Below are 26,230 nucleotides of genomic sequence, written 5' to 3'. Positions count from 1 at the left end.
GAATTATAATGAAGTGAACACTCTTGTAATTTTCACCCCGGTCAGGAAACTGAATTTAGCCAGGCACCATGGAAGCCCTTGATGTGCTGTGTCCCCATCACAGCTGACTTTTGGCCTTCAAAAGGAATCACTTTCTTCTGTTGGAATCATTTGCTGTTTTTTTTTTTTTTTAAAAAACATTTCATTGCCCAAGAGTTCATCACCAAACAATAGAGTTTAATCTTGCCCAGTTTTAAAAAAATTATTAATTTTTTTGGGGGGTGAGTGGTCTCTTAATTTATAGGTTCTCCCTCTATCCCTTTCTTTTCTGTTGAATAACTTATACTGTTTGCCCTATTAATTTTTTTTCTTTCTTTGGCCCCAGCAAGGCCCTTGCTGGATCTTAGTTCCCCGACCAGGGATTGAACCCAGGGCCCCGGCAGTGAAAGCGCTGAGTCCTAACCACTGGACCACCAGGGAATTCCCAATAGATTGCTATCATTGCAGAAATTTCTCTTGTACAGCACTCGTCTATAAGAATAAGGGTGTTACTCTGTTTTTCCCCTCTCCCCTTTTCTTACAATAGCTTTGTATGGGATTTGACACTGAGACTTTTTCTGCTCAATTTGATGTGAAATTAGTTTTCCTTAACTTTTGGAGGTCAGCATGGTTCCCTATTCTGTTGATTTTATGTTGTGTTAAAATAGGGTGGCTTTAAAAAAAAGGTAGCTTTTGCTTTTTGAAATTTCCTGACTCTGCTCCCCTCTTTCACTTTTATATTTGGACTTTTTCTTTTATTGGCTTTTATCTCTGTCCTGCTTGAGTTTTATTCTGCCCTCAGCAGTTTGTCCTTAGAGGTGGGGCCCTTTCCTGGAAGGGAGTCCTAGCCTGTGAGTTATGAGTTCACAGTGGTCAGACTGCCTTGTGCTTACCTGTACTAGGTGAAACAAAACCCGTCGGCCCACCATACTTTCCAGTGAAAACCTTTTGGCTGTTTTGGGGTTTTCTTGTTTTCAGGATCATCAGAATCTCTGCAGTTTCCCTCTACTTCTATGGCCTCTGATAACCGCAGGTCATTTTTGTGTTTTGTATCATGGGGATTTCCTTCCACCTAGTTTTGTCATAAATGTGGTCCACTGCTTTTTGTTTTCATTTTTGCTTTGTTTTTATGGGAGAACTTGGGAAGATTGAAAAACTATGCTGCCGGTGGCCATCAATACAGAATTGTATTACTTTTTTTTTTTTGCGGTACGTGGGCCTCTCACTGTTGTGGCCTCTCCCGTTGCGGAGCACAGGCTCAGCGGCCATGTCTCACAGGCCCAGCCGCTCCTTGGCATGTGGGATCTTCCTGGACCGGGGCATGAACCCGTGTCCCCTGCATTGGCAGGCGGACTCTCAACCATTGCACCACCAGGGAAGCCCTGTATTACTTTTTTTAAAAGTGTGATAATGGTAGTATGTTTTTTAAAAAAAATCTCTGTGTTTTGGGAGTTCCCAGGTGGCCTAGTGGTTAGGATTCTGGGCTTTCACTGCCATGGCCTGGATTCAAACCCTGGTTGGGGAACTGAGATCCTGCAAGCCATGCGGCCGGCCAGAAAAAAAAACAAAAACCAACAAAACACTTCTGTGTTTTATTGAGATATAGTGAAACATTATAAATGAAATGCTATTTGGAGCTTGTGTCCAAATGATCCAGTGGAGTGTGGTAGGAAGGTGGAAGAAATGAGATTGGCCATGAATTGATAATTACTGAAGCTGGGTCATGGGTACATAGGGGTTTATTGTACTGTTCTTTCTTCTTACAAACACAAGTTTGTAAGTTTTGTAATAATTTACAAAAAAGAAGAAAAATGTAATGGAAAGTTTTAATATTAATTTTTCATAGCAAGCTTTCCATTTCTCCCCATCTGTTCTTAATTATTTGTATTCCAGCAGTAGAAAAGGACATTCAGTAGGAATGTGTTACATAAATGACATCAGTGTGTACCCAGACCTTGTCAGTGTGTCCTTTCCTTTCCCCATCTCTATACACTCATGCTTTTCAGTGTGCCTCCCGTTTAAGTTGCAGGTGGACTTATCTCATTGTGCCTGGGCGTTAGTGCATTTCACTCTAAACATACCCCACATCTCATTCAGCCTTTCCTTTGAATATCTTAGTGTGCTCCTTGGATAATTTTACCTTTCCATCTGTACTCTTTTTTTAGGCCCCGTTGGTTTTTTAGATTCAGTGTCATTCTTCCTGTTTCAGGGAGGGGCTTCACATTAATCTGCGTATTATACTTAATTAGGACTGCATTGTTATACTTTGACACTTACAATTGACATTTGTAAGCTTAGTTTTCTACAAGGTACTGTGTTCCCTGGATATCTTTTTTTTTTTTAACATTTAAAAAATAATTATTTATTTTTGGCTGCATTGGGTCTTCGTTGCTGCGTGCGCACAGGCTTTTCTCTAGTTGCAACGAGCGGGGGCTACCCTTCATTGTGGTGCACGGGCTTCTCATCGCGGTGGCTTCTCTTGTGGCGGAGCACGGGCTCTAGGTGCACGGGCTCAGTAGTTGTGGCGCAGGGGCTTAGTTGCTCTGCGGCATGTGGGATCTTCCTGGACCAGGGCTCAGACCCGTGTCCCCCGCATTGGCAGAGGATGCTTAACCACTGCGCCACCAGGGAAGTCCCCCCCTGGATATCTTTTGATATCTTCTGAGATAGAATTTTAAAGTTCTGTTTTGGGGATAATAATAACACCTACCTCATGGAATGATATTGGGAGGAACTAGATGAAATAATACAAAGAAAGCAGTGAAACGTAAAGCTCTTTCTGTCACATAATGGGTGTTCGGTAGATGTTAATTTCTGCTTTTACTGATGTTGTTTTATTATTATTTTATTACCTATTTAGAATATTCATGTTTTTGTCTTGTTTTTGGTTAGAGATTATTTTTAAAAATGTCTGTGTCTTAAATGACAGATAGCAGCTGATGAACCTCCACCAGAAGGATGTAGTTCATTTTTTTCAGTGCATGGAAAGAGGACTTGTGATTTTGATACCCTTGAGACTCTTCTACTAACAGCTTCTGAAAGGTAGATTGTGTGTTTCTTTATTTAAACGTCATGCATTCATTGTGCTTTCTTCTATATCAGGTCCGCCGTCTGATTTTTCGTACGGGTTTTTTAGTCCGTAGGTGTAGTGGTTTAGAATGTGAATTCTGGAACCAGAACCAAGTAGATTTAAATCCCAGCTCCATCACTTAAAATAGTTTTGTGAATTTAGGCAAATTACGTAACCTTTCTTTCCTCATCTTGTTTCGAAATAGAGGTAATAAGAGTACTTACTGTTATTGTTACTTAGTAACTAATGACTGTGTCGGAGAGATTACCTAGGCTTTGTCATCAGCTTAGTAAAGAATATTCTGTGTATTAAAGCCAGTGCCTGGAGTAATGATATTAATGATAATGATCTCTCAGGATAGTATTAGTTTCAGACAAAGGAGACTATTTAAGATAATTGCAAGCTTAATTTGAATATTAAATTGGTAATCAGTGGGCTGATTTTTTTGCTTAAATGTAGGTTTCCTGTGGTGGCCAAATAACAATAGGTACCTCTTGCTGTCTGCCTCGGGCAGTAACCCCTCTGTACATCCTCCAATGCTGTTAGAAATTGTATAACAGCGATCTCTCTCTCTGATACTGCCCTGCTCTACCGGAAGTGCCAGGTGGTGTTTTAGGTGGGGAAATTCTTCTTTAGTGAGATTATCTGCTCAGCACCTGTCCTCTGCCCACCAAATGGTATGAGTGCTTTTTCCTCAGGGTGATAACCAGAAACTCAGTGAGCATTCAGCTGTCTGGGGTGAGGTATGGACATTCAAAATTGGCTGCATAGTAAAGTGCTGTTTCCTTGGGGAAAACAAAATTGGCTGACTTGAAAAATTCTTTCTTTAATTTGTTACAATAATGCAGACCTTTATAAAGAAAAGAGTGATAATGTCTCCTCTTCTGAGAGGTGGTAATTATTTTTAATGGATTGGCATATATCCTTTTATACTTTTTTCTGTGGTTATAAATTTATACAGGTAGGTAGGTTTATTTTTATAAGGGGCATTTTCCACTTAGTACGTGTAGGTATACCTCCTTAAGAAGGATTGGTAGGTCATAAAGTCTGTGCATTAAGATCTGCTAATATCTTGATGTCATCCTTAGAGAAGTTTTCTTGAGGGGGGGGTTTTAAAATTTATGAGGATAACCTAAATTTTAGATGCAGTAGTAGGATGATCATAATAGTAAAAATGATAGAGGAGGGAGATGCTGTAATTGGGAAGTTACACGCTTAGATTTATCCTCTGCTTTTTTGCATTATTTGCACTTAGGTCTTCAGATAAAAAGGTAATTACATTCTATTTATATGGTAGAATAATTTACTAAAGTTTTAGTACTATGAGGGCTGGATGTGTATCCTTTTTCTGGCTTTTTTACCCCCTGCTCTAGAAATTGGTAACAATTATTATTCAAAGTCTACATTTTAAGGTTAGTATTTATATAATGTACATTCGTTAATTTTAATTATGAACAAATAAGACTCATACCTGTTTTGTTTTCAGTATTCTTACTAACTGAAAACTATTTAAGATGCTTATAATGTTTGCTTAAATTATCATTGCTGTAGCTTCATTTTGTACTGTTTTTAATGTTTAAAAGCTTTTTTAAGTTAACAATTTTAAGCTTTTAATATTTATTTTCAGACCAAAACCTTTATTGTTCAAAGGAGATCACAGATATCCCTCATCTAATCCTGAAAGCTCAGTGGTTATTTTCTACTCTGAGATTGGCTCTGAGGAGTTTTATAAGTTTCACCGACAACTTGTATCAAAAAGCAGTGCAGGCAAAATCAATTACGTATTCAGACATTATATATCTGTAAGTATTGACTTATTTTATGACTGTTTTAAATATTAGTTTGCCCACAACAACCTTAGCACTTCAGCTAATAATTTCCCCCTTTATAAAATGATTTGAACTACTTTTTTGGGAAGTGTAGTACTTTCATCAAATCTGTTATTTGCACATAGGAGGTACTTTGCTTGCCTTTCTGAAGAAATGTAAAACAATATGCCTAAAAAATGGCCGTATAAAATTGACATTCTATTTCAGCTTTGATTTTTTTTTTTTTCCCTGGCCATGCCATGCGGCTCCTGGGATCCTAGTTCCCCGACCAGGGATTGAACCCGCGGCCCTGGGCAGTGAAAGCACAGAGTCCTAACTACTGGACCGCCAGGAAATTCCCTACGTTCTATTTCAAAATGAACCATGTAAATTATACTTAATTTGGTCCAGATTTAATATGGTCATCATACTATGGAACTGATTCTTGAATTCACTTCCTTTCCAAACCCTTTTTTTTTCTTTTTGGCATCTTTTTATTTGATAGAAAAAGGATTTCTAAAGAGGTAAACTCAGGCAGAATTGATTTAAAATTAAACTTTCGAAACCTTGTGTGGCATTTAGCATTTAAAATATTTATATGTAAAGATTGTTGGCCTTTAAAGTTTCTGTGTCATGTTAAGCTCAGTAAATATCGGATGTTAAGTCCATGGGAAAGTAAAATAAAAATTTTAAATGAAAATTTATGTGAGCAGAAACAGATTTATCAATATCCAGTTTTGGACACCCGCCCCCACCCCCCACCCCCACCTTGCTCTATTGCTGTTTTTTTTTTTAATATTTATTTGTTTATTTGGCTGTGTCAGGTCTTAGTTGCAGCACGCAGGATCTTTTGTTGCAGCACGCAGGCTCTTCGTTGGGGCATGTGGGCTTCTCTCTAGTTGTGGCGTGTGGGCTCTAGAGTGCGCGGGCTTAGTTGCCCCACCGCACATGGGATCTTAGTTGCCCAACCATGGATCAAACCTGCGTCCCCTGCATTGGAAGGTGGATTCTTAACCACTGGACCACCAGGGAAGTCCCTATTGCTGGTATTTAAAGGGCCATCCTTATTCAGGATGATGGTAAGCCTGTGACATTAGGTCAGCCCAAACCCTGCCTGAAGACATTTAAAGTCAGTAAAAAAATGTACACACACACACACACATTTACACACACGGTCTCAACAAAGCACTTCTAGGTTTGAAACCTCACCAGTTTTCAACCCTGCGTAGGTTCTGGAAATGCTTTTTTGTTTTCTCCATTTCTTCACATGGTTTGGTGACCTTTGCCCTTTCCGCTATCCCATCATCTGTTTTTTGTTTTTTTAAAAATTTTTTTTTAAATTTACTTTTGGCTGCCTTGGGTCTTTGTTGCTGCGGGCGGGCTTTCTCTAGTTGTGATGAGTGGGGGCTGCTCTTTGTTGCGGTGCGCGGGCTTCTCATTTTGCTGGCTTGTCTTGTTGCGGAGCGCCGGCCCTAGAGCACGTGGACTTCAGTAGTTGTGGCTCGCAGGCTCTAGAGCACAGGCTCAGTAGTTGTGGCACACGGGCTTAGCTGCTGTGCGGCATGTGGTATCTTCCCAGACCAGGGATCGAACCCGTGTCCCCTGCATTGGCAGGCGGATTCTTAACCACTGCGCCACCAGGGAAGCCCCCTTCATCTGGTTTTGTTTCTACCTTGGAATTCCCGTTCTCACACTTGTGGCAGGATCCACAATCTAAGGATTCCCATGGAAGTTCAAGCATGTTTTGAGTGTGTAATCCTAAGTGATGGCTATGTGACATTAACATGGTCAGGCCCTGTATGCTGTGATGCATAAAGAGCTAGGAGGGAATGCGTGGAGAGCTGAGTGGTGATGGTGGAATACTTGCTCTGCTTGCAGAATCCCAGGAAGGAGCCTGTTTACCTCTCTGGCTATGGTGTGGAGTTGGCCATTAAGAGCACTGAGTACAAGGCCAAGGATGATACTCAGGTGAAAGGTGAATTTGTAAATTAAGACCAATGTGTTTTCGTTTCTTTAAATATGAGTTAAAGGGGAATTTGTTTCTTTAATGAAAAAGAATAGATTTAGGAGTATTATGAACCTATGTTTGAATCTTGGTTCTGCTATATCTGAGTTGGGTGACAAATTCTTTAGGTCCTAATTTTTTCCTCTGTAGAGTTCAGATAATGATATATGCCTCTTGAAGTATTTTTGAGGAGAAAATAAGATGTAGAGGTAAAGAATTTAACGACTTTTTTTCACAAAAGAGTTCAGTAAGTAGTAGCTATTGTTATTGATGATAGGTAGTTCACAAATAGTAATTAATTTGTGACCCAATGTGAAATCTTAAGCTATCATATAATTAACAAACAGTTTCATGTTTTTATATTATTTTCTGCACTTGGAACAGTTTACTGTGGATACTTCCTGTTGTAATATTCTAGGGTTTTGAATTATTTCAACAAGTTTTATGCGTAATCTTTTTATGTCCTTTGAGCTTGTTTTAAAAGTAAAAATGATTGGTTTTGGTACATGGAAGATAGCCTAGTACTTCATTATCCTGTCCTCAATAATTATATTTAGGATTAAGTTGCCTAGTTGCAAATTCCTCAGAATTTTGATATTGAAAAATCCGTTATTCATAATTTTAAAGGTATTAATTTTGAAATATTTAACATGTAAAAATTTCCACAGTTTAAGGAAAAACACATTCTTTCTTTATCCAGGAACACAGGATATATCAAAAACTCATTTATTGTGTGTTTGTTAACCACTGTGTTAGTTGAGGTATTCAACATTTTAAATCTATTATAGTTTCAGGTGTTTCAAATTCTATGAAGTTAATATTTTTCTTTCTAATCGGAGTGATTAGACATGTATTTGCTGTGCTTTTGTAGGAACTGAAGTTAACACCACAGTGATTGGTGAAAATGATCCTATTGATGAAGTTCAAGGATTTCTCTTTGGAAGATTAAGGTATGTATATTCTTTTGGGAAAGGGTCTTATTCTCTTTAAACCTCCAGCCTTCTTCACATTGCAAGCATCATCTTTCTCTTTACTGCCTGAGTTACGGATCTCCCAACAATACTTTATGTATGTGATCTGATATGAGGAGATGGCCAGTTAGTTTGTAGTACAGTTTATGATTTCTGGTAATTCTGAAGCACATTATTCTTACATGATACTATGGCTGCCTGCTTATGGCTTAAATTGATTTATTTTCTGGACCTTGCAGTTGATAGCCTAAAGTCACATGCCATTTTTTGATTCACATAATAGGAGAAATCTAATTGTTTTATGCATTCTTTTCCTGAGGAAAATCAAATGTATTTTACGTTAGAGAGGTCATAGCTATTATTTATTTATTTTTTTGCTTGTTTGTTTCTTATCTCTTTTTAAAAAAATTTTATTTTATTGAATTATAGTTGATTTACAATGTTATATTTATAGCTATTTACTTATACTAAACATAGTTTGAAAAATTGCAAAAGAGTTGTAGTAGGAGGTGTGGTAGATTTTATATATGTTCAGTTGAAATACATTTTATTACAATTCACTTTATATGAAAGAGGATAGGAAATGGCTTTTTGAAGAAAATTCTATAACTATTTTATGAAAGCATAATAGAATTTTATAGCTGAAAAATGTTCTTAACTGTTATTTTAAATGCTGCAGTTATTTCTGTTATGATTTGATCATTGTTCAGAGCCCTGAATTCTTCTTTATCTGGAAATCTTAATTAGGACATCTGTGGTGTGCTTTTTATTTTTTTTTAATAGAAATAGTATGTGTAGGTGCAGTTTCATATATTTTAGCTTTAACATTTGACCCAGTGAAATGACAGCTAGACTAACAGTTTAGTAGAGATGACTTTGTTGATGTTGAGTGACTGTGCAAATGTTGAGTTCATCCTGTGCAAATGCACATTTCTTTGTGTTGAACATCAGTTATGGCCTTATTAATATGCAGTCAGGTTCCGTTTTTACTGCATCCAGGTTTCCAGAATCCCTTTTCCTATTCATGTTTTATATGTTTGTTTTTTAGATAGCTTTATGGTAGTATGTGGTAGTATGGTAGTATGGTAGGTAGTATGTAGAATATTGAAGACAATTTCCTTTTTGGACACTCAGAATAGTTATTTAACTACCTAAAGTAAGTGACCCATTTTAAGGTATTTTTATCATGAAGAAAAGTATAGTAACTGGAATGGATTGCTGGGATGGTGAAGGATCTGAGTAGATATTTTACTTTCGGCAGGTTGCATTTAAGAAATTTTGAGTTTTTAGTCTTAAAAACAGGATTACTCTGTTCCGTCTGTTTGTCTGATCCAAATGATCGATCTCTGCCTCTGAAAACTTCTGTTTTACTAACTTTAAATAGAATGCACTGTATTTCAAGATAAAACTAAACAAAACGCAATAATCTTGGTTAGCTTGAATTATATTCATGTGACTAAAGGATTTATGAGCATGTAGCTGAAAGAAACTCATTTTGGGATTGGAAGCAAGGTATTTCCAATTTTATTTTGAGAAACTAAAAAGGTTCTGGAAAGGATGGAGAATAATATAACATACCCCTGTACTCACCACCCAGAATTGACTGTTTCTATTGTACTTGCTTTTCTGTACCAAAGAATTGTTTATCAAGCTTTTTTTTCCTGCAACATAACACCTTCTTTTACTTGAAGAAAGAGAGAACCAAGATGAGTAAAACACAGCAGGTAGAGTTGAGGTCCCCTCTGTTCCCTACTCTCAGTCCCACTCTTCTCCCTCCCCCAACACAGAGAGTCACTGTTGTAGTGATTCATTTTTTAATCTGTAAATTTTATGGTTTTTAAATTAACTCATACTTTTCTATATTAACTTGTTTCTTAAGAATAATTTAATATTTTTCCTATATTGTAGGAATTTTCCTGTTACTAAGTGGGGAGGGTTGTGAAGATAAATTTGGGGTCAACTTCTAAATGTGCTTTGGGAAAGAAAAGACACCTGAAAAGGATTGATTTTATGTTTCTTTCAGAGACCTGCACCCTGACCTGCAGGGACAGTTGAAAGAACTCAGAAAGCATCTCGTTGAGAGCACCAATGAAATGGCACCTTTAAAAGTTTGGCAGTTGCAAGGTAATAAAAACGTAGAGGAATCATTCTAAATTTCATGGTATTTAAAAAAATAGAATTTGAATTTAATTGTATTTATTCACAAATTTTAAGGATCATGTGATTAATCGTGATTTATTAGAAAAGAAAGGAAGAAAGTCCTTTTGTAGACAAATTACACTCTGCAGAGTAATATATATTTGTAGATGAGTTACCAGATCTTTCTTTGTGTGACCAGGTGCATAAGCTTGTAACAAGTTTGTTTTAATCTTTGTGTTTCTATATGTATACATTTATTACACAGTTGGATGTTAAAGGCATGTCAGTATGGCAGGATGTATGTGTGCTTTTCTGGTCCAAAGAACTATGTATCAAGGTTTTCTTTCCCAGCATAATTTACTAAAGTCTTTTGCTGTACTTTGTGTTATGTTGTAAATCCAGAAGAAGGAAAAGAGTTTGGGGTGGATTAATCCTGTGCTAAATGTGTTGGTATATGCCTTAGTGTTCATGCAGGCAGATCAAGGAACGGCTACAGTAAACACTCTAGGGGCCTGTGAAGTGAGTAAATCCTCCAGTTCGACCATGGGCATGCTTTGAAATGGCATTCTAGGGCATTCTTGATTACCAAGAAAATAGTGGGAAATAAATGTGCTTTTTTCCTATTTCTTTCTCATTGCTGTAGATGAATACACTTTAACTTGCGTTTGATGTTGTTGCAGATCTAAGTTTTCAGACTGCTGCCCGAATCTTGGCTGCTCCTATTGAGTTAGCTCTGGTGATTATGAAGGATCTTAGCCAAAATTTTCCTACCAAAGCCAGGTAACATAGAGTAATAAGGCTTTGAGACATTCTTCTTTTTAACATATGCCTAATTATCTTCATGTTTATGCATAAAATGAAGCCATTAAAATATGAAAATGCTTAGGAAATTAAAGTTGTCTTACTACCAGCACTATATTGTTAATGGCCCATCTTCCCGAGAAGGCGACAAGCCCCTGTGTTGTGTGGTTGAAGAGAGCAGTCTAGGTTGTGTTCCTGGCACTGCCTCTTGCTAGTTGTGTGAACTTTGTAAATAATCACATTCCTCAGCAGTAAAACAGAAATAACAACACCTACCTTTCAGGATTAGATGAATTAACAAAATTTAATGTATGTAGATGTAACTAACTTAGGGTCTGCCAGGGACTCTGGTGTTTTTCTTCCTGAAGAGTTTCTTATATATCATCTTACTCATTCTTTTTTTTTTTTTTTAAATCAATTAATTAATTTATTTATGGCTGTGTTGGGTCTTCGTTTCTGCGCCAGGGCTTTCTCTACTTGTGGTAAGCGGGGGCCCCCCTTCATCGCGGTGCGCGGGCTTCTCACTATCGCGGCCTCTCTTGTTGCGGAGCACAGGCTCCAGACACGCAGGCTCAGTAATTGTGGCTCACGGGCCCAGCTGCTCCGCGGCATGTGGGATCTTCCCAGACCAGGGCTCAAACCCGTGTCCCCTGCATTGGCAGGCAGACTCTTAACCACTGCGCCACCAGGGAAGCAATCATCTTACTCATTCTTGATGAAGGAAATGAATCATAGAGACTGACTTGTTCATAGTGACAGATTAAGATTTTGAATGCAGCTTTTCTGCTATTGCTTTCAATTGTATAATGGTCCTCCACATCTCATAAATACAAGGCAAACCTGTTTTAAAAGCCACATTTTCAGAAACTTAAATAATTGTCGGTCCTTTTCTTGAGTCACTGAATGAGGTGTTTTGACTTCTGATATGAGATGTTTTGTAAATTTGTTTATTTCATTAGTCTTGGGAAAATACTTCTTAGACAGGACTTAAGAATCATATAGTACATTATCATTTAATCAAGCATGCTATTGAAGATATACATGTGCTTAAATAGCTTGAACAGTCTGCTGCCTTAACTTATTGAACAATATCCTTAGCCTGTGAGCTGTAGAGATCATATACAGGAATAGAGTTACATATATTTAACTAAGATCTTGGAAATAATTGCACTCGCATCAAAGTGCAGTTATTACTGTTACTTTTCCTTGGTTTTATATCTTGTGATAATAAACAAATACATAATAAACAAATACACACATCTGAGAGGAGGAATATATTCATCAATTGTAAAGGTTTAAGGTTTTTTCCATTTAGTTTTTTGTAATTTATGGAGCAATGTGTTATTTCGTATAGGGAAATTGAAGTCTTTTATATCAAATACTAAACTAAGCACTGATAATGTTTTTATTTCCTTAGAGCAATAACAAAAACAGCTGTGAGTTCAGAACTTAGAACCGAAGTGGAAGAGAATCAGAAGGTATGAACCAATGGAAAATAGTGGCCTTTCTGTTTTGTATTATATCTTTAAAGATGCGGAAATGTGAGTTAAATCAGTGACATTTAATAGTTTTACTCTTCTTTTATTAAAGACGATGGTATTTTGATTCATTTCTGTAATCTTTTTTATACTTTCAGTAGTTAATCAAAGTTGAACATGAATATATAATTCAAAGCATCAAATGGTGCTACCTGTTTCTTTAGAAAAAAGCAGCCCCGCCAACATGTCTCACTCCCTGTGTGACCCCCTTCCCAGAAGCATCTGCTTTCAACTCCTAGTTGATTCTTTGGATATTTATCTCCAGATTCCAGCAAACTTAAATTGGTACTTTCTCAGTTTCCAATCTTATGTATTGGCCTTCTGTTACAAGGATGAGGTCTGACTTTCTTTCACTGCTCTCCCCACTTCTCCCACTGTCTACCAGTACTCCATATTGGCACTTTCCCCATCTTTCTACCATCCCTGTGTTTTTGTCATGGTTTTATCAATTTTTGATCTGCTTCACTATGGACTGGTTTTTCTTTACGTCTAGTACATACCAGTTATCCTGAGACCTTCCTTTAACCTCTTTTTTTTGGATCTCCTGTTTCTTGGATTCCATGTCTTCTTTGTTTTTGGTTTACTCCCTTATTTTGGTACAGCAAATCATTCTTCATGGGAAAGGTTGCATGTGAGGTAAATTTCAGACTCTGAGAAATCAGTTTTCCATTTTGTTTTTTTGTTTGTTTGTTTGTTTTTGGCTGCGCTGAGCGGCAAGAAGGATCTTAATTCCCCAACTGGGGATCGAACCCACGCCCCCTGCAATGGAAGCGTGGAGTCTTAACCACTGGACTGCCAGGGAAGTCCCTTCCATTTCTGTTTTTATTGATAGCTTGGCTGGGTATAGAATTCTAGGTTGGAAGTCATTTAGAAGTTTGAAGTTATTGCTCCTTGGAATTTTGGTTTCCATTATGGCTTTTGAGAAGTCTGAAGCCTTTGTATGAGATCTGGCTTTTCTTTCTGGAATCATGTAGGGTCTTTTCTTTGACCCTAGTAATCTGAAATTCCATAGTGATAATGCCTTTTTAAAAAGTCTTTGTACTCTTGGGTGGTTGGTGGGCCCTTTAAATCTGAAAAATCCTTTCCTTTAGTATTGGGAAATTTTCTGGACCTATTTCTTTGCATTTCTTCTTTTTGGTTTCTCTTTTCTGTTTTCCTAGAATTCCTATTTATTCTTAAGATGTTATATCTCCCTGACTAGTTTGGCCTAATTAAAAATCTTTTATTTCCTGTTTTCCAGTTCTTTTGTCGTTTATTTTTAAACTTTCTGGGAAGGATTTTCAGACCACTTGTTGAGATTTCTTTCTTTAGTTGTCAAATTTTTAATTTACAAGGGTTATTTTTGAATTCTTCTTTTTATGGTGTTGTCTTATCCTTCTGAAGATATCGATGGTTCATGTAAGTGTCTTCTTTTCTCTGCATGGTCTGTTCCCTCTTAAGTTGCCTTTCTTTTTGTCTTGTTCTCTTGTCTTTAATGTTAGAGGCTTTCCTTAGATGTCTGGTGATCTCTCACTAACAGCTCATATTAGACAGTGAGGCAATAAAAAACTGATTGAAAGCCTGAAGGATGCGTCTTTGTGACTGTAGGCTGTGGTGGTATGGTCGTTTCTCAGGGAACTCCAGTGACAGAATCTTTAAACCTTTCCTCTTGAGCTGTTTAGTCTCCCGAAAAGGATCTTCTGATCTTCTGCCGGGAGGGTGAGGTCTGGCTGCTGGAGTTGTAGAAGCCCAGTAGGGCAGAGCATTTGGTAACTTCCGTGCAGTCCCCTGTTTTCAGAATGGGATCCCCATCCTCTGTTGTGTTTCATTTCACATAGTTCCCAGTCAGTCTTTCCCACAGTCACAGGGTGCTGTATTCACAGCCTGGGAATGAGTGGATGTGGAGTTTTTCTTTCCCTTGTAAGAAATTCTGATTCTTGTTGATGCAAATTTCTGTTATCCCCTTATCCTCCTTGCCATTTTATCCTGGCAGGGCAGAGAAGCAAAAGCCGTGGCTTCTGCATTGTTTTGTGTTTTTCCCATGCAGTCCTAGATCTTAGAGTTCATTTCTCTCTGTCCACTGAGTGAGGGGGAGTGAAGGGAGCTCAGCGATCCCTGCCCCTCTCCCCCAGCCCTGGGAGAGCTAAGGGATCCATGTTCTGTCCCTAGTATCTGATACGTTTCTTCCCTTCTCTACTGTGTGGTGTTGAATATGTGATCAACCGTTCCAGTTTCCTTGCAGAGAAAGAGGAATTGATTGGAAAGGATATAAGCCAACAGAAGCTGTGTATGATATGGCATCAAAGCACTGTTTCCAGTGGGTCAGGCGGGTCTGAGGGCTGCAGGGGCTGCATGGTCACATGCATTCCACCGCGTCAGAGAGCAGCAGTTGAAGGGCCCCGTGGAGGTGGTCTTGGAGAGCTCGGGTGTATGTACGTGCTGTCCTTAGCTCAGCAACTCAGAGTTTCTTGGTGTGCCTTAGTTTGAGAGTTTAAAGGAGGTGTGGGGTTTTGAAACCCTTTTAGATCGGATCCCTGGCCTTCATCCAGGAGGCCCAGCTGTCAGTGACTGCTAGCACAACCTGGGCTGGCATCACAGACGGGGAAGGGCAGCCAAACAGTAACTCTCCGTGCGTGGTGTATTTAACACGCTCCCTGTCCCCAGTATTGTAGGAGACAGTTGTGTTCATCATTGTCAACATTTGTATGTATAATAAAACCAGAAACATGGAAAGTTTTGTTAAGTATTCTCTTCCTGCTCCTTAATAAGTTTTTAATATTTCAGTACTTCAAGGGAACTTTAGGGTTACAGCCTGGAGATTCAGCACTGTTCATCAATGGGCTTCATATTGATTTAGAGACGCAGGATATATTCAGGTATGGATAATATTTTTCACCCTGAAAAGTTTTTATAACGTGTGGCTCCTTATGACATGTCCAGACTGTTGTTCCTCCTTGATGTGACAGGTTGCAAAGCCCGATGACTTATCAGGCCCAGTGTGTGCATTTAGGTAGGCCCATGTTCTGGCTGGGATGGGCAGGATGATACTTGGCCATTTTTTATCCTAATGTACATCTGATGCCTTGGACATTTAAGGCCCAGGTGTCTTTTGAGGGTGCCCTTTCAGAGCCTTAGTTTTCCTGTTAACCACAGAAGCAGAAGAGAGCAGCTTCTTTTGTTTCTGCGAACAGTATGAAGTAGGTTTATGCAAAATGCGGCCTTTGGTGTCTCAGAAGATGATCTGTCTTACATATATTATTTGATACCTTTTTGTTTTGCTAAAATGTGGTTTAGGACTAAGTTGCTCTAAATTTTCCTTATGAATTTTGGGGGTTGGGTGCAGAAGACAGGTAGAATTCTGATTTTATCATTGATATTAAAATTGACGCAGTTGATATTGCGGCTTCATAATAGTGAAAACAAAAGCTGTGGTTGGTTAGTGCTTTAAAAGAAGCAGTTTCCACAGTAAGATACTTTTCACATTATGTTAATTGAGCTTTTATGTCCATATACTGCTTTCAGAGCTAGTAAAAAATTAGTAAAGGACACATTAAAAGATTGCCCATGTTTTTATTTTTTATTAAAAAAATCTCTTTAATTTTCCAGAGCATTGCAAACTGTGTACTTGCTTATTGTAAACAGTTTTAAATAATGCAGAGATAAAGGAACAGTCTTCTTATTTCTTCTTCCTTACCCAGCAAACCTCTTAAGTTGGGTGTGGATTCCTCCAGACCATTTTCTGTGATCATCTGTGTGTGTGCCTGTGGGAATTGATGCTATATTGAAACATATATTAAACATATATTATTTAGTATATTTTTTGGTGTTTTTTTAGTAAGCTTTTCAGATAATTTTAGATTCATGTGCAGTTGTAAGAAATATCACAGGGAGATTACTTCAGTGTTTTTAAAAACATGCAATGTAAAATCCACATTTAGGATTATTTCATCCTCAAATTGTGTGTTTATACTTAGAGATAATTTCTATACACAGTGTATACGTAGATAAGTATAAATAAACATCAGCCAAGAAGCAACTCCTGCCTACTTGGTTCTGCATATTTGGACAAAAGGAAGCAAGGGAAGAGCTCCCTCTTTTGATTTCTCGACTCGTTTGATAGGGCATTGAGTTTGAACTGATATATTTTTCTCATGGTGAGAATTTTTTTTTTAAAGCCCTTTCTCCTAAATACCTATTTGTTTTTTTTTCAGTCTGTTTGATATATTGAGGAATGAAGCTCGGGTGATGGAGGGTCTGCATAGATTGGGAATAGAAGGCCTTTCTCTGCATAATGTTTTGAAACTGAACATCCAGCCCTCTGAGGCCGACTATGCTGTAGACATCAGGAGCCCTGCTATTTCGGTAGGTATTCTGTGAGCGTGTCCAGGGAGTGGTCTGGCCAAGTATTTTATTATGGTTTTCGCATTTGTCTTTTAGGAGAGGTAAGTTACTCCTCTTATCTCTTTTGTCGGCATCAAAGTTTTACAACGACTGCATATATGCGGCTATGTGTATACAGTAAAGTAGGCTCTTAAATGCTCCAGAAAGTTGAGCTATCAGGTTTCCTGTGGTTAAGACCGTGACTTTTCCACGTTTGTATCTTCAGGAATTTGGCTGAGCATCTCTTGGGAAAGTGTTTAGTTTGTATATTCTCAGGTGCACGTAAGTCTTGTGTGATTTTGTTTAAAAATACCAGTTTTTAGCTACCAATCTCCTTTAACAGGCCTTTGATATTTTATATTGAAGGATTTATGTAGATTAATATCGCTCTGTGATGTCTCTGGGCCTTTGTCTCCTCGTCTGTAAAGAGACCAGAGGGAGCAGAGCTGTCTCGGGCAGTCGTGGTGGAAGTGAGGTCGGTGATGGAGACATGCCTGGCACCCTCAGCTCTCCAGTCCCCTTTTCTTGGTGTCTGTCCTGCACTGATTTTAGGGAAAGTGTTTGGAAAGGGGAATAATATAGAATGTAGATGTTCACTACTTGACTTCTCACTTGGTGGTGTAACTGTTATTTTGATGAATACTGTTATGTCATTTTTTTTTCCTGTTAAAAATTTTTTCATTACGAAGAGTAAAGAGACTAACATAATTAGCAACTGTAGGACCCATCGCCATACTTACTAAATGCTACCATTTAATCATTTCATGTTTTCTTGGAAGAAAAAAATGTTTCAGTCAAAGCCCTCTTTATATCTCTACCCAGTTCCACCCCTCTCCTCCTTGCAGGTAATTCCTCTTCTGAAGTGGGCGTGTATCCCTCCTGTACCTTACTTGATCATTTTCTTCCCTATTGTATGTTTTAAAATTTTGAAAAATGCCATATCAGTATCCTTCAACAATTTTTATTACTCAGTAATTTTTTGAAGGCTTATGTAGGTTGATACATATAGATCTAGTTTATCATGTTTTATATTTTACTTATTTTTAAAAATATCTTTTATAAATTCACAGTTTAGAATTTAAGACATACAAAAGAGTGTGTATTGAAAAAACTCTTCACCCAGCTGTCCAGTTTTTCTCCCTGGAAGCAACAGGCATTGTCAATTCGTTGTATATCCTTCCAGAAATACTCTATTTACATAAGAAAGGTAATATACACATACTTTCCCACCCTGCTCTTTTTTTTTTCTTTTTTTTTTTGCGGTACGCGGGCCTCTCACTGTTGCGGCCTGTCCTGTTGCGGAGCGCAGGCTCCGGACGCGCAGGCTCAGTGGCTGTGGCTCACGGGCCCAGCTGCTCCGCAGCATGTGGGATCTTCCCGGACTGGGGCATGAAACCGTGTCCCCTGCATCAGCAGGCGGACTCTCAACCACTGCGCCACCAGGGAAGCCCCACCCTGCTCTTTTTGTACAAATATTGTATACTATTTATCCGTTCCTTTTTTATGGATATTTAGTTGTTTCTAATGTTTTGCTGTTAATAAACAGTACTGTTAACGGCTCTTTTTGTACCTCTCTCTTCGTGCATACATGTGAGAATATATTTGGGGTAGACATGTAGAGCTGTAGTACTTAGTGGTAGGGTAGTAATAAAGGCTTCAACTTTATTAGGTCATCTTCTCTAAAGTGACTTCCAGATGCCAGAATTGGGTGAGAATTCCCATTGTTCTATATTTTTGCCTATTCATGGATATTGACAAACTTAAAATTTTTTTTTTCAGTTTAATCAGTGTGAAATTCCATTGTGCTTTTAGTTTATATTTCTTGGATTGCTCGTAAAGGTGTACATTTTTCCTTGTGTTAATTGCCCATTTAAATTTCCTCTGTAAATTTCTTATTTATATTCTTGACTCATTTCCATTTCTCACGTTGCTTGCCTTTTTTTAATTGATATATTAGATTTCTATAGACATTCTTGACACTAGTCCTTCATTGATTTAGTAGGTCGCAAATACCTTCTCCTATTCTGTGGCTTGTGTTTTAGTCATTTGTTTTTCTACTTGATCTTTATATTTTCAAAAATGGTCTTTCCCATGTGATTCTTCTTGAAATAATTTAAAGTCATTGTTATTTCTGCAAATTTCACTAATGGTGACTAAAGTGTATGCACAATGTTGTGTTCTTTTTTTTTTTTGTAGTGGATCAACAACCTGGAGGTTGATAGCAGATATAATTCATGGCCTTCTAGTCTACAGGAGTTGCTTCGCCCCACTTTTCCTGGTGTTATCCGACAGATCAGGAAGAACTTGCACAACATGGTAAGTAAAACTCCTTATTGCTGGGCTGTGATTTCTATTTCTTCCTTGCCTTCTCCCCTGCTTTCTGTCATATCTGGAACGTTCACTTCTCTCCTTTACAAGCTGCTTCTCCCCACCACCACCCCTAGATATGCTCTTTTTCTAGCTCCATATTCAAAGTGGAAGGGTTGGGAAGTGTACTGATTGTTTGTAGGGCTGTGCAGTGTCAGTGTATGAGGAAGCGCTCCTCATCCTTAATCTCACGGTTTAGACTGTGTTAAGTTTTAAGATAGTTGTTCTTTTTTACTCAGAAGATGAATATATTACTACCGTTTTTCTTGAATATCTTAATCCCTAAAATTTAATAGTTCAGTTTATTCCCTTAAATAAATCTTCGTCAGTGCCTGCTTTTTAATCCTTATTCCACTGCTTTAGAGAGATAGAGGAAAAGGGGTTTTAGTTGACGTTCTTTTCCCCTCTCATGTCTTTCTTTTACCTCATGTAGTTCCTAAAGAGACGGGGCAGGTTATGGCCAAGGCTGGCTTCCTCAGAAGTTTCAAGGGAAACGATCCTCTATACTCGCCTCACTCTTGAAACCACTTTTTTCCTTCCCAGTCAAAATTTCAATCTCTTTTACTCTTACCAGATGAGATAATTTATTAAACTTTATTAAATGAGAACTTTATTTAATCAAATGAGATTAAATGGGGTAATTACTATTTTTTAAAGTACATCATGAGAACTTAATACATGATAGCTACTGTTGTCTAAAAATTGGGTTCTAAATGAATTCTTAATTCAGAGATCCTTCGAAATGAATACACAGGAAGCTAATCTCCATTTTCTAAGGTGGCAGAGTTAATAAAATTTGGGTTTTGTTAGGTGTAGTAAAGGACATGTATTAGCCAGCTGGATACAATTCCCATGTTGTTAGCGTAAGATCATGAGAAAATCACTTAGCCTTTCAGTACCACATTCTTTGAATACAGAGGGAGGATAACTGCTCTTTGTATAACTTCTTTTTTATGTGGTTCGAAAGTAGCTGGAAAAAGGTGGCCTTCAAGTGTAAAGACTAAGGCATTTTTATTGGCCCAGCGACATTTGAATAAATGTCGTTTCATGTTTTCCTTTCCCTTCCCTACAGGTTTTCATAGTTGATCCTGCTCATGAGAGCACTGCAGAGTTGATTAACACAGCTGAGATGTTCCTCAGTAATCATATACCACTAAGGTAACACCGTTATCGATTTGATGGTATATCTCGTTTAGCTGAGGTTTTGTTTGTCATTCTTAACAAGTCTGGTGTTACTGGATTGTAGGATAATTAATCGTGGGGGTCGTTAAGGGCAGTTTTATCTTTTGCTCAGTATGAAGCCGGTATCTTTTGGGGGAGAGAATTTGATTCTCAATGAATAGAATCTTACCGTCATTGAGTTATTAATAAATAGCCTGTGTAAAAATAGCATGTGATCTCAGCTTGCTCAGGGAATTTTCCTAAGTAAGTGTTCACATCACAAAGCCTACCTTCAGCAGAGATAAGGAGCTTTGCCAAGAACTTTTGTCAGACTGTCAAGGACTAAATGTATACACCGCTTTTTATAGATGCAAACAGACACATTTATTTCACTTGTGTTACTAAATCTGCCAACGGGGTACTTAAATGGCTGGGGTTTCCACTCTACCTTCTCAGAACAATGTTTGAAGGTTTTACATATAAGGATTAAGATATTCCCACATTCTGAATAGAATGTGGTAATTTTACATGTTGATAAAATTTGAATTCTTAGAAAACATGAAAATAAAGAAGAAAAGAGCTCTTTAGCTAATTAACGTTATTGTGTGTTCCATACTCAGCACTGAGCTAAATGCTGCGAGTGGAACATAAGCCACATTTCTACCCTCTTGGAAAAAATACTGTGCCTACTTCCAGTAAGATATTCAATCAAGTGCTAGGTTATGTCCTTGCTAGTTCTAAGTGCTTTAGAATTTCAGGGAAAAAAAAGATTATAGGCAGATATTTGGGAAGGACAGAGGTTTCATGGCAAAGTTGGATTTAAGATAGACTTTGAAGAAAATAGCGAGTTTTCATTGATGGAAAAGCAGAGATTTTGAGTTTAATGAAATTTTTAATGTAAACCTGAATACCACATGGTTAGGTGGAGGATTACAGCCAGAGCTATGTTTTGATGAAAAGGGAATGTAAGAACACAAAAGAAGTTGGCTTATGGTACACAGTGGGCATTAATTAAAGATTTACTGAATGGCATTGAGGGCCAGGAAGAGGGCATGGGCTCTTCAGATTGCAAAGGTAGGTGAGAAGAAGGCAGTTAACTCACAGGCATGTTGTGAACAGTTGGTGGAAAGACCAAGGCAGACCAGCGGTTGTTTTCCGTTGTATGAGTTGCTGTGGTACACGGAGTTGTTGGCAGGGACCGAGGAGAGGAGGGGACAAATCTGAGAGCCTCCCTACTGGTACTTGATGAGGGACTGGTCCTGGGAGAGACAGTAGCCTGGATTTGGGGACTTAGCTAATAGAACAACTCTGATGCCCTTTTTAAAAATTGAACACTTGGGAAAGGGAAGTGCTTTGTGAGGAGATAATTAGGTTCTAGCCCTTATTTTTATTTTCATAAGAATAATATTTAGGTCATTTTTGCCTGGCGCTTACTCATTTGATTTCTGTCATAAGAGGGGTTTTAAAAAGACAAAGACAATTTATAATCTAAAAACAAGCCCTCTCAACTACCTCATACGTGCAACTACCTCATCCATGCATACACAAATTCTACACATACCTCCTGAGAGCATGATGTTTGATATATGTTTATCATATATTTTTAGGCTGTACTTAAAAAAAAATTAATAGACTTTGTATTTTTTTAGAGCAATGTTGATTAATTAACTGGTATTGCTACATTATTATTAACTAAAGTCCATAGTTTACATTAGGGTTCATTGTTTGTGCTGTACATTTTGTGGATTTTGACAGATGTATAATGACATGTTTCCACCATTATAGTATCATATAGCTTAGTTTCACTGCCCTAAAAATGCCCTGTGCTCTACCTGTTTGTCCCTCCCTTCCTCCCTCCCTCTCTCCCAGCTCCTGGCAACAACTGATCTTGTTACTGTCTCCATAGTTTTTGTCTTTTCCGCAATCATGATGTATGTAACGTTTTCAGATTGGCTTCTTTCACTTAGCAGTACAGTATGCTTTTAAGCTTTGTCCATGTCTTTTTGTGGCTTAATACCTCATTTCTTTTTATCACTGAATAATATTCCATTATATGGATGTCCTATAGTTTTTTAATTCATTCACCTGTTAACAACATCTTGGTTGCTTCCAGATTAGGGCAGTTATGAGTAAAGCTGCTACAAACATTTGTATGCAGGTTTTTGTATGGATATAAGTTTTCAGCACATTTGAGTAAATACTGCTAAGTGTGATTACTTCATATTATGGTAAAAGTGTGTTTAGTTTTTTGAGAAGCTGCCACACTGTGTTCCGAGTGGTTGTACTGTTTTACATTCTCACCAGCAATGAATGAGGGTGCCTATGGCTCCCCATCCTCTCCAGAGTTTGATGTCAGTACTTTTTGGATTTTAGCCATTCTCATAGGTGTATGGTGGTATCTCATTATGGTTTTAATTTGAAGTTCCCTAATGACATATGATTTTGAGCATCTTTTAATGTGCTTATTTGCCAGCTGTATGCCTTGTTCGGTAAGGTGCCTGTTTAGATCTTTTGCCCATTTGTAACTGTTTATTTATTTATTTTTGTGGTACGCGGGCCTCTCACTGTTGTGGCCTCTCCCGTTGCGGAGCACAGGCTCCGGACGCGCAGGCTCAGCAGCCATGGCTCACGGGCCCAGCCGCTCCGCGGCGTGTGGGATCTTCCCGGACCGGGGCACGAACCCGCGTCTCCTGCATCGGCAGGCGGACTCTCAACCACTGCGCCACCAGGGAAGCCCTGTTTTTTTTTTTAATTGTTAGTTTTAAGAGTTCTTAGCATATTTTGCATATCAGTCCTTTATCAGATATGTGTTTTGCACAGATTTTCTGCTCATCTTGGCTTGTCTTCCTTCTCTTAACAGTTTCTTTTGCAGAACAGAAGTTCTTAATTTAAATGAAGTCCAGCTTATCAGTTCTTTTTGTTGTGGCTTGTGCTTTTGGTGTTAGTTCTAAGAAGTTATTGCCAAACCCAGGATCACCTAATTTTATCCTGTGTTATTTTCTAGGAATTTTACAATTTTGTGTTTTACATTTGTGTCTGTGATCCATTTGAATTAAAGACTGTCCTTTTTTTCATTGCTTTTGCTCTAAGATAGAGGCTAGTGGCCTCTATAATGGCCAGTGCAAGTTTTTTTTGCCAGTCTGTAGATGTGTAATGGTAGCTCTTTGTGGTTTATTCCTTTAAGTTTTAAAATGTAATAAACTTTAACTTTGGGTGTAGCTTTGTTTGTTTGTTTATATTGCAGGTTATTATTAGTCATCAGTTTTATACACATCAGTGTATACATGTCAGTCCCGATCACCCAATTCAGCATGGGTGTAGCTTTTTGCTTAAGGACAGTAGTAAATATTTTTATGCTTTCCATTTACCTATGATGCCCATATTGCTGGTATGAAATCTCAAAATCCACCCCCCGCCTTCTATATGTTTTCACATTCTGAGAATTTTCACTTCCCCTAATTTTTATTTAAAAACAGAACAAAATCTCCATCTAAAACTATGGCAATACCTTCAACGTCAGTAATGGCCTCATTTCATGATATTGAAACAGCTTGCTTTAATAGTTAAAAAGTCTAAGCCACCTTTGGGAACCTGCTTTTTTATTCTGCAAGTGATGAACGCCTTTGCCAGCCATGTTAGAGTATGATGTGAACTGTGTTTTTCAAGAGAGGATGCCTTTCCTTATTTGACTGGTTGCATTCTTCGAGATGTTTCTTTTTCTTCTTTTTGCCCTTCCCTTTCTCCCCCAGACTTGGTTTAATCTTTGTGGTTAATGACTCTGAAGATGTTGATGGGATGCAGGATGCTGGAGTGGCTATTCTGAGAGCGTATAATTATGTTGCCCAAGAAGTGGATGATTATCATGCCTTCCAAACTCTGACACACGTATGTTTTTGTTCAAAATGGTGAATAATTTTTAAAAATCTAACTTACTCTAAGAAACAGTATGTGGTAAGGAGATTCTGTATTTCTGGAAAGAGAAAAAGGTAAATTATTCACACAAACTTCATGTATTTTGTATTTCCAGAGTTGCCTTTATTGATATACTAATGTTAATAATAGATTGTTGTGATTTCAGCTAAGATTCCTTAGATACTAATACATTAATGTATCTTAGTTTTCTGCCTTTTGGCGATTTGAAATCACTGATTAATGCCTTTTGGTAAATGTGATGTTTTCTACTTGTTTAAAAAAAAAACTTCGCTTTCTTCCCTTTTAAGACAATCATGGTATTTTCGTTAAGAATCAGTTTAATATTCAAGTCATAAAATTCTTATTAATTGTTTTCTCCATTTTAATTGGAAACTGTGAAATATCCTGATTTTTATATATATATATTTTAAGTTACTTGCTCAAGTTCAGAGAACTCTCCTTGTTTTTTTTTCTATTTTTGAGTATAAAAAGTTGACCAGTAATAGTTCTTTTGCTTACAGATTAGTGTTAATTATTGAAAAACTTATCTTTAAAGCAGTTATTTTCATGACTTTTATTTTACCCATAAACATGATTTCAGCCTGCTGTTTATTATGTTTGTTACGTTTACTGTTTAGAGATTCAGTCGGGGCATTTTTTATTAATTGAAATGTTTATTTATTTGGCCAACTTTTATTAAAGATGCACCCTTTGCCAGGCCCGTACCAGCTGCTAGGGATACAAAGAAGAGTAAGATTTTCCCTCGTCCTCAAACACCTTACAATCTAGTGGGGGACGCCTCCACACAGATGATTTGGTACAGTGTGGGAAGCACCGCTGGCTATAGCAGCACTAGGACCTCACTCCACTAGGGATGGCCACGGACATTTTTGTGGAGTGGGAAGTTGTCCCAGCTGAGTGTAGGAGGGAAAACAGGAGTCAGTTGAACAGTGGCTGCAAATCAGAAGTAGTGACTCCAGGTTGTTAGTATGACTTGAGCAGAATATTGTGAGAGCAGAGTGGAGAGGGGAACCTCATTGGTCATTGAGGCCATTAGGCTGGGTAATAGGTGTCCAGATCACAGAGTTAAACTCCAATTAAAACCTCATTCTGATGCATGTATGGAGATGGATCTGGTGAAGGGTAAAGAAAGTGGCAGGGATACTAGTTGGTGAGCTGTTGCTGTGATCTCTGTGAGAAATGGTGGTGGACCTTAGTTAGCAGTAGGCTCTGAAGAATGAAATAAGTTCCAATGAAGTTGCTGAGGATAATAAGGGTTTTTAAGTCTGTTTTTTAAAGTTTTTCCCCTCAGAGCTGTGTGTATAAAGGAAAGGATAAAGAGTTTTCATTTCTTTTTGTTTATTTTCAGTTGCAAAAGTAAAAAAAAATTATGTTCATTATTAAAACTTTTAAAAAATAATATTAAAGTGTGTTGATTAAAAAATCTGTCTCTGCCCCCGTAATCCTGCTCCTTAAAGGCAGCCACTGTTGAAAGCTTGCATCCTTCTAGATGCTTAACTGTAACAGTACAGACACAGTTTTGTTATTGTCTTATGTCTGCCTTTTAAAAACAAGGACTATGCCATATGTATTTTGAAACATTTTTTCCCCTTAAACTTCATGGACATAAGTTCTTATTTCAAGGATTACTTATAAGTATTCAGATTTTAAAAAAATTAACACATTTTTGCATTTGGGACTTACTGTGAATATGAACTGATTGAGTCATTTTAAGAATATGTAGTTTCTAACATAAGAAGGCATAAGGAAGTATATGGAAAAGGGAGAATTGCTAATATGGCCCATTTGCTCTTTTTAAGAGAATTAGCTATTGTTTTCATTTTTCCTCTTCATTCTGAAATCTTTTGTAATAAATACTCCAAAATTTACATGTGAAAGTGTAGTTGGTTACCTGGTTTTTCTTTCTTCAGATATATAACAAAGTAAGGACTGGAGAAAAAGTTAAAGTTGAACATGTGGTCAGTGTCCTGGAGAAGAAATATCCATATGTGGAAGTGAATAGCATTTTGGGGATTGACTCTGCTTATGATCAGAATCGGAAGGTAAACATTCTCTGGCAC

At 37.8% G+C, this 26,230-nt stretch overlaps 1 protein-coding gene across 2 annotated transcripts in view; it reads left to right on the top strand.

Moving 5' to 3' along the window:
• Positions 1–26,230, top strand: part of UGGT1 (UDP-glucose glycoprotein glucosyltransferase 1) — a 120,919-nt gene that overhangs the window by 14,324 nt on the left and 80,365 nt on the right. For both annotated transcript variants that reach the window (XM_027082492.1, XM_027082491.1), the window contains exons 5-17: positions 2,948–3,060; positions 4,716–4,890; positions 6,775–6,871; positions 7,773–7,851; positions 9,896–9,996; positions 10,692–10,791; positions 12,230–12,290; positions 15,114–15,205; positions 16,541–16,691; positions 18,906–19,025; positions 20,149–20,234; positions 23,987–24,122; positions 26,081–26,212. In XM_027082492.1, coding sequence (XP_026938293.1) covers positions 2,948–3,060; positions 4,716–4,890; positions 6,775–6,871; positions 7,773–7,851; positions 9,896–9,996; positions 10,692–10,791; positions 12,230–12,290; positions 15,114–15,205; positions 16,541–16,691; positions 18,906–19,025; positions 20,149–20,234; positions 23,987–24,122; positions 26,081–26,212 — 1,443 coding nt within the window. The remainder of the gene's footprint in view (positions 1–2,947; positions 3,061–4,715; positions 4,891–6,774; positions 6,872–7,772; positions 7,852–9,895; positions 9,997–10,691; positions 10,792–12,229; positions 12,291–15,113; positions 15,206–16,540; positions 16,692–18,905; positions 19,026–20,148; positions 20,235–23,986; positions 24,123–26,080; positions 26,213–26,230) is intronic.

Source organism: Aethalodelphis obliquidens, unplaced genomic scaffold (assembly GCF_003676395.1).
Source record: "Aethalodelphis obliquidens isolate GAN/ISIS:26980383/991018 unplaced genomic scaffold, ASM367639v1 scaffold47, whole genome shotgun sequence".
Taxonomy (NCBI): Eukaryota; Metazoa; Chordata; class Mammalia; order Artiodactyla; family Delphinidae; genus Aethalodelphis; species Aethalodelphis obliquidens.
Note: the sequence above shows the minus strand (reverse complement) of the source record. Positions and strands in the feature narration are given on the sequence as shown.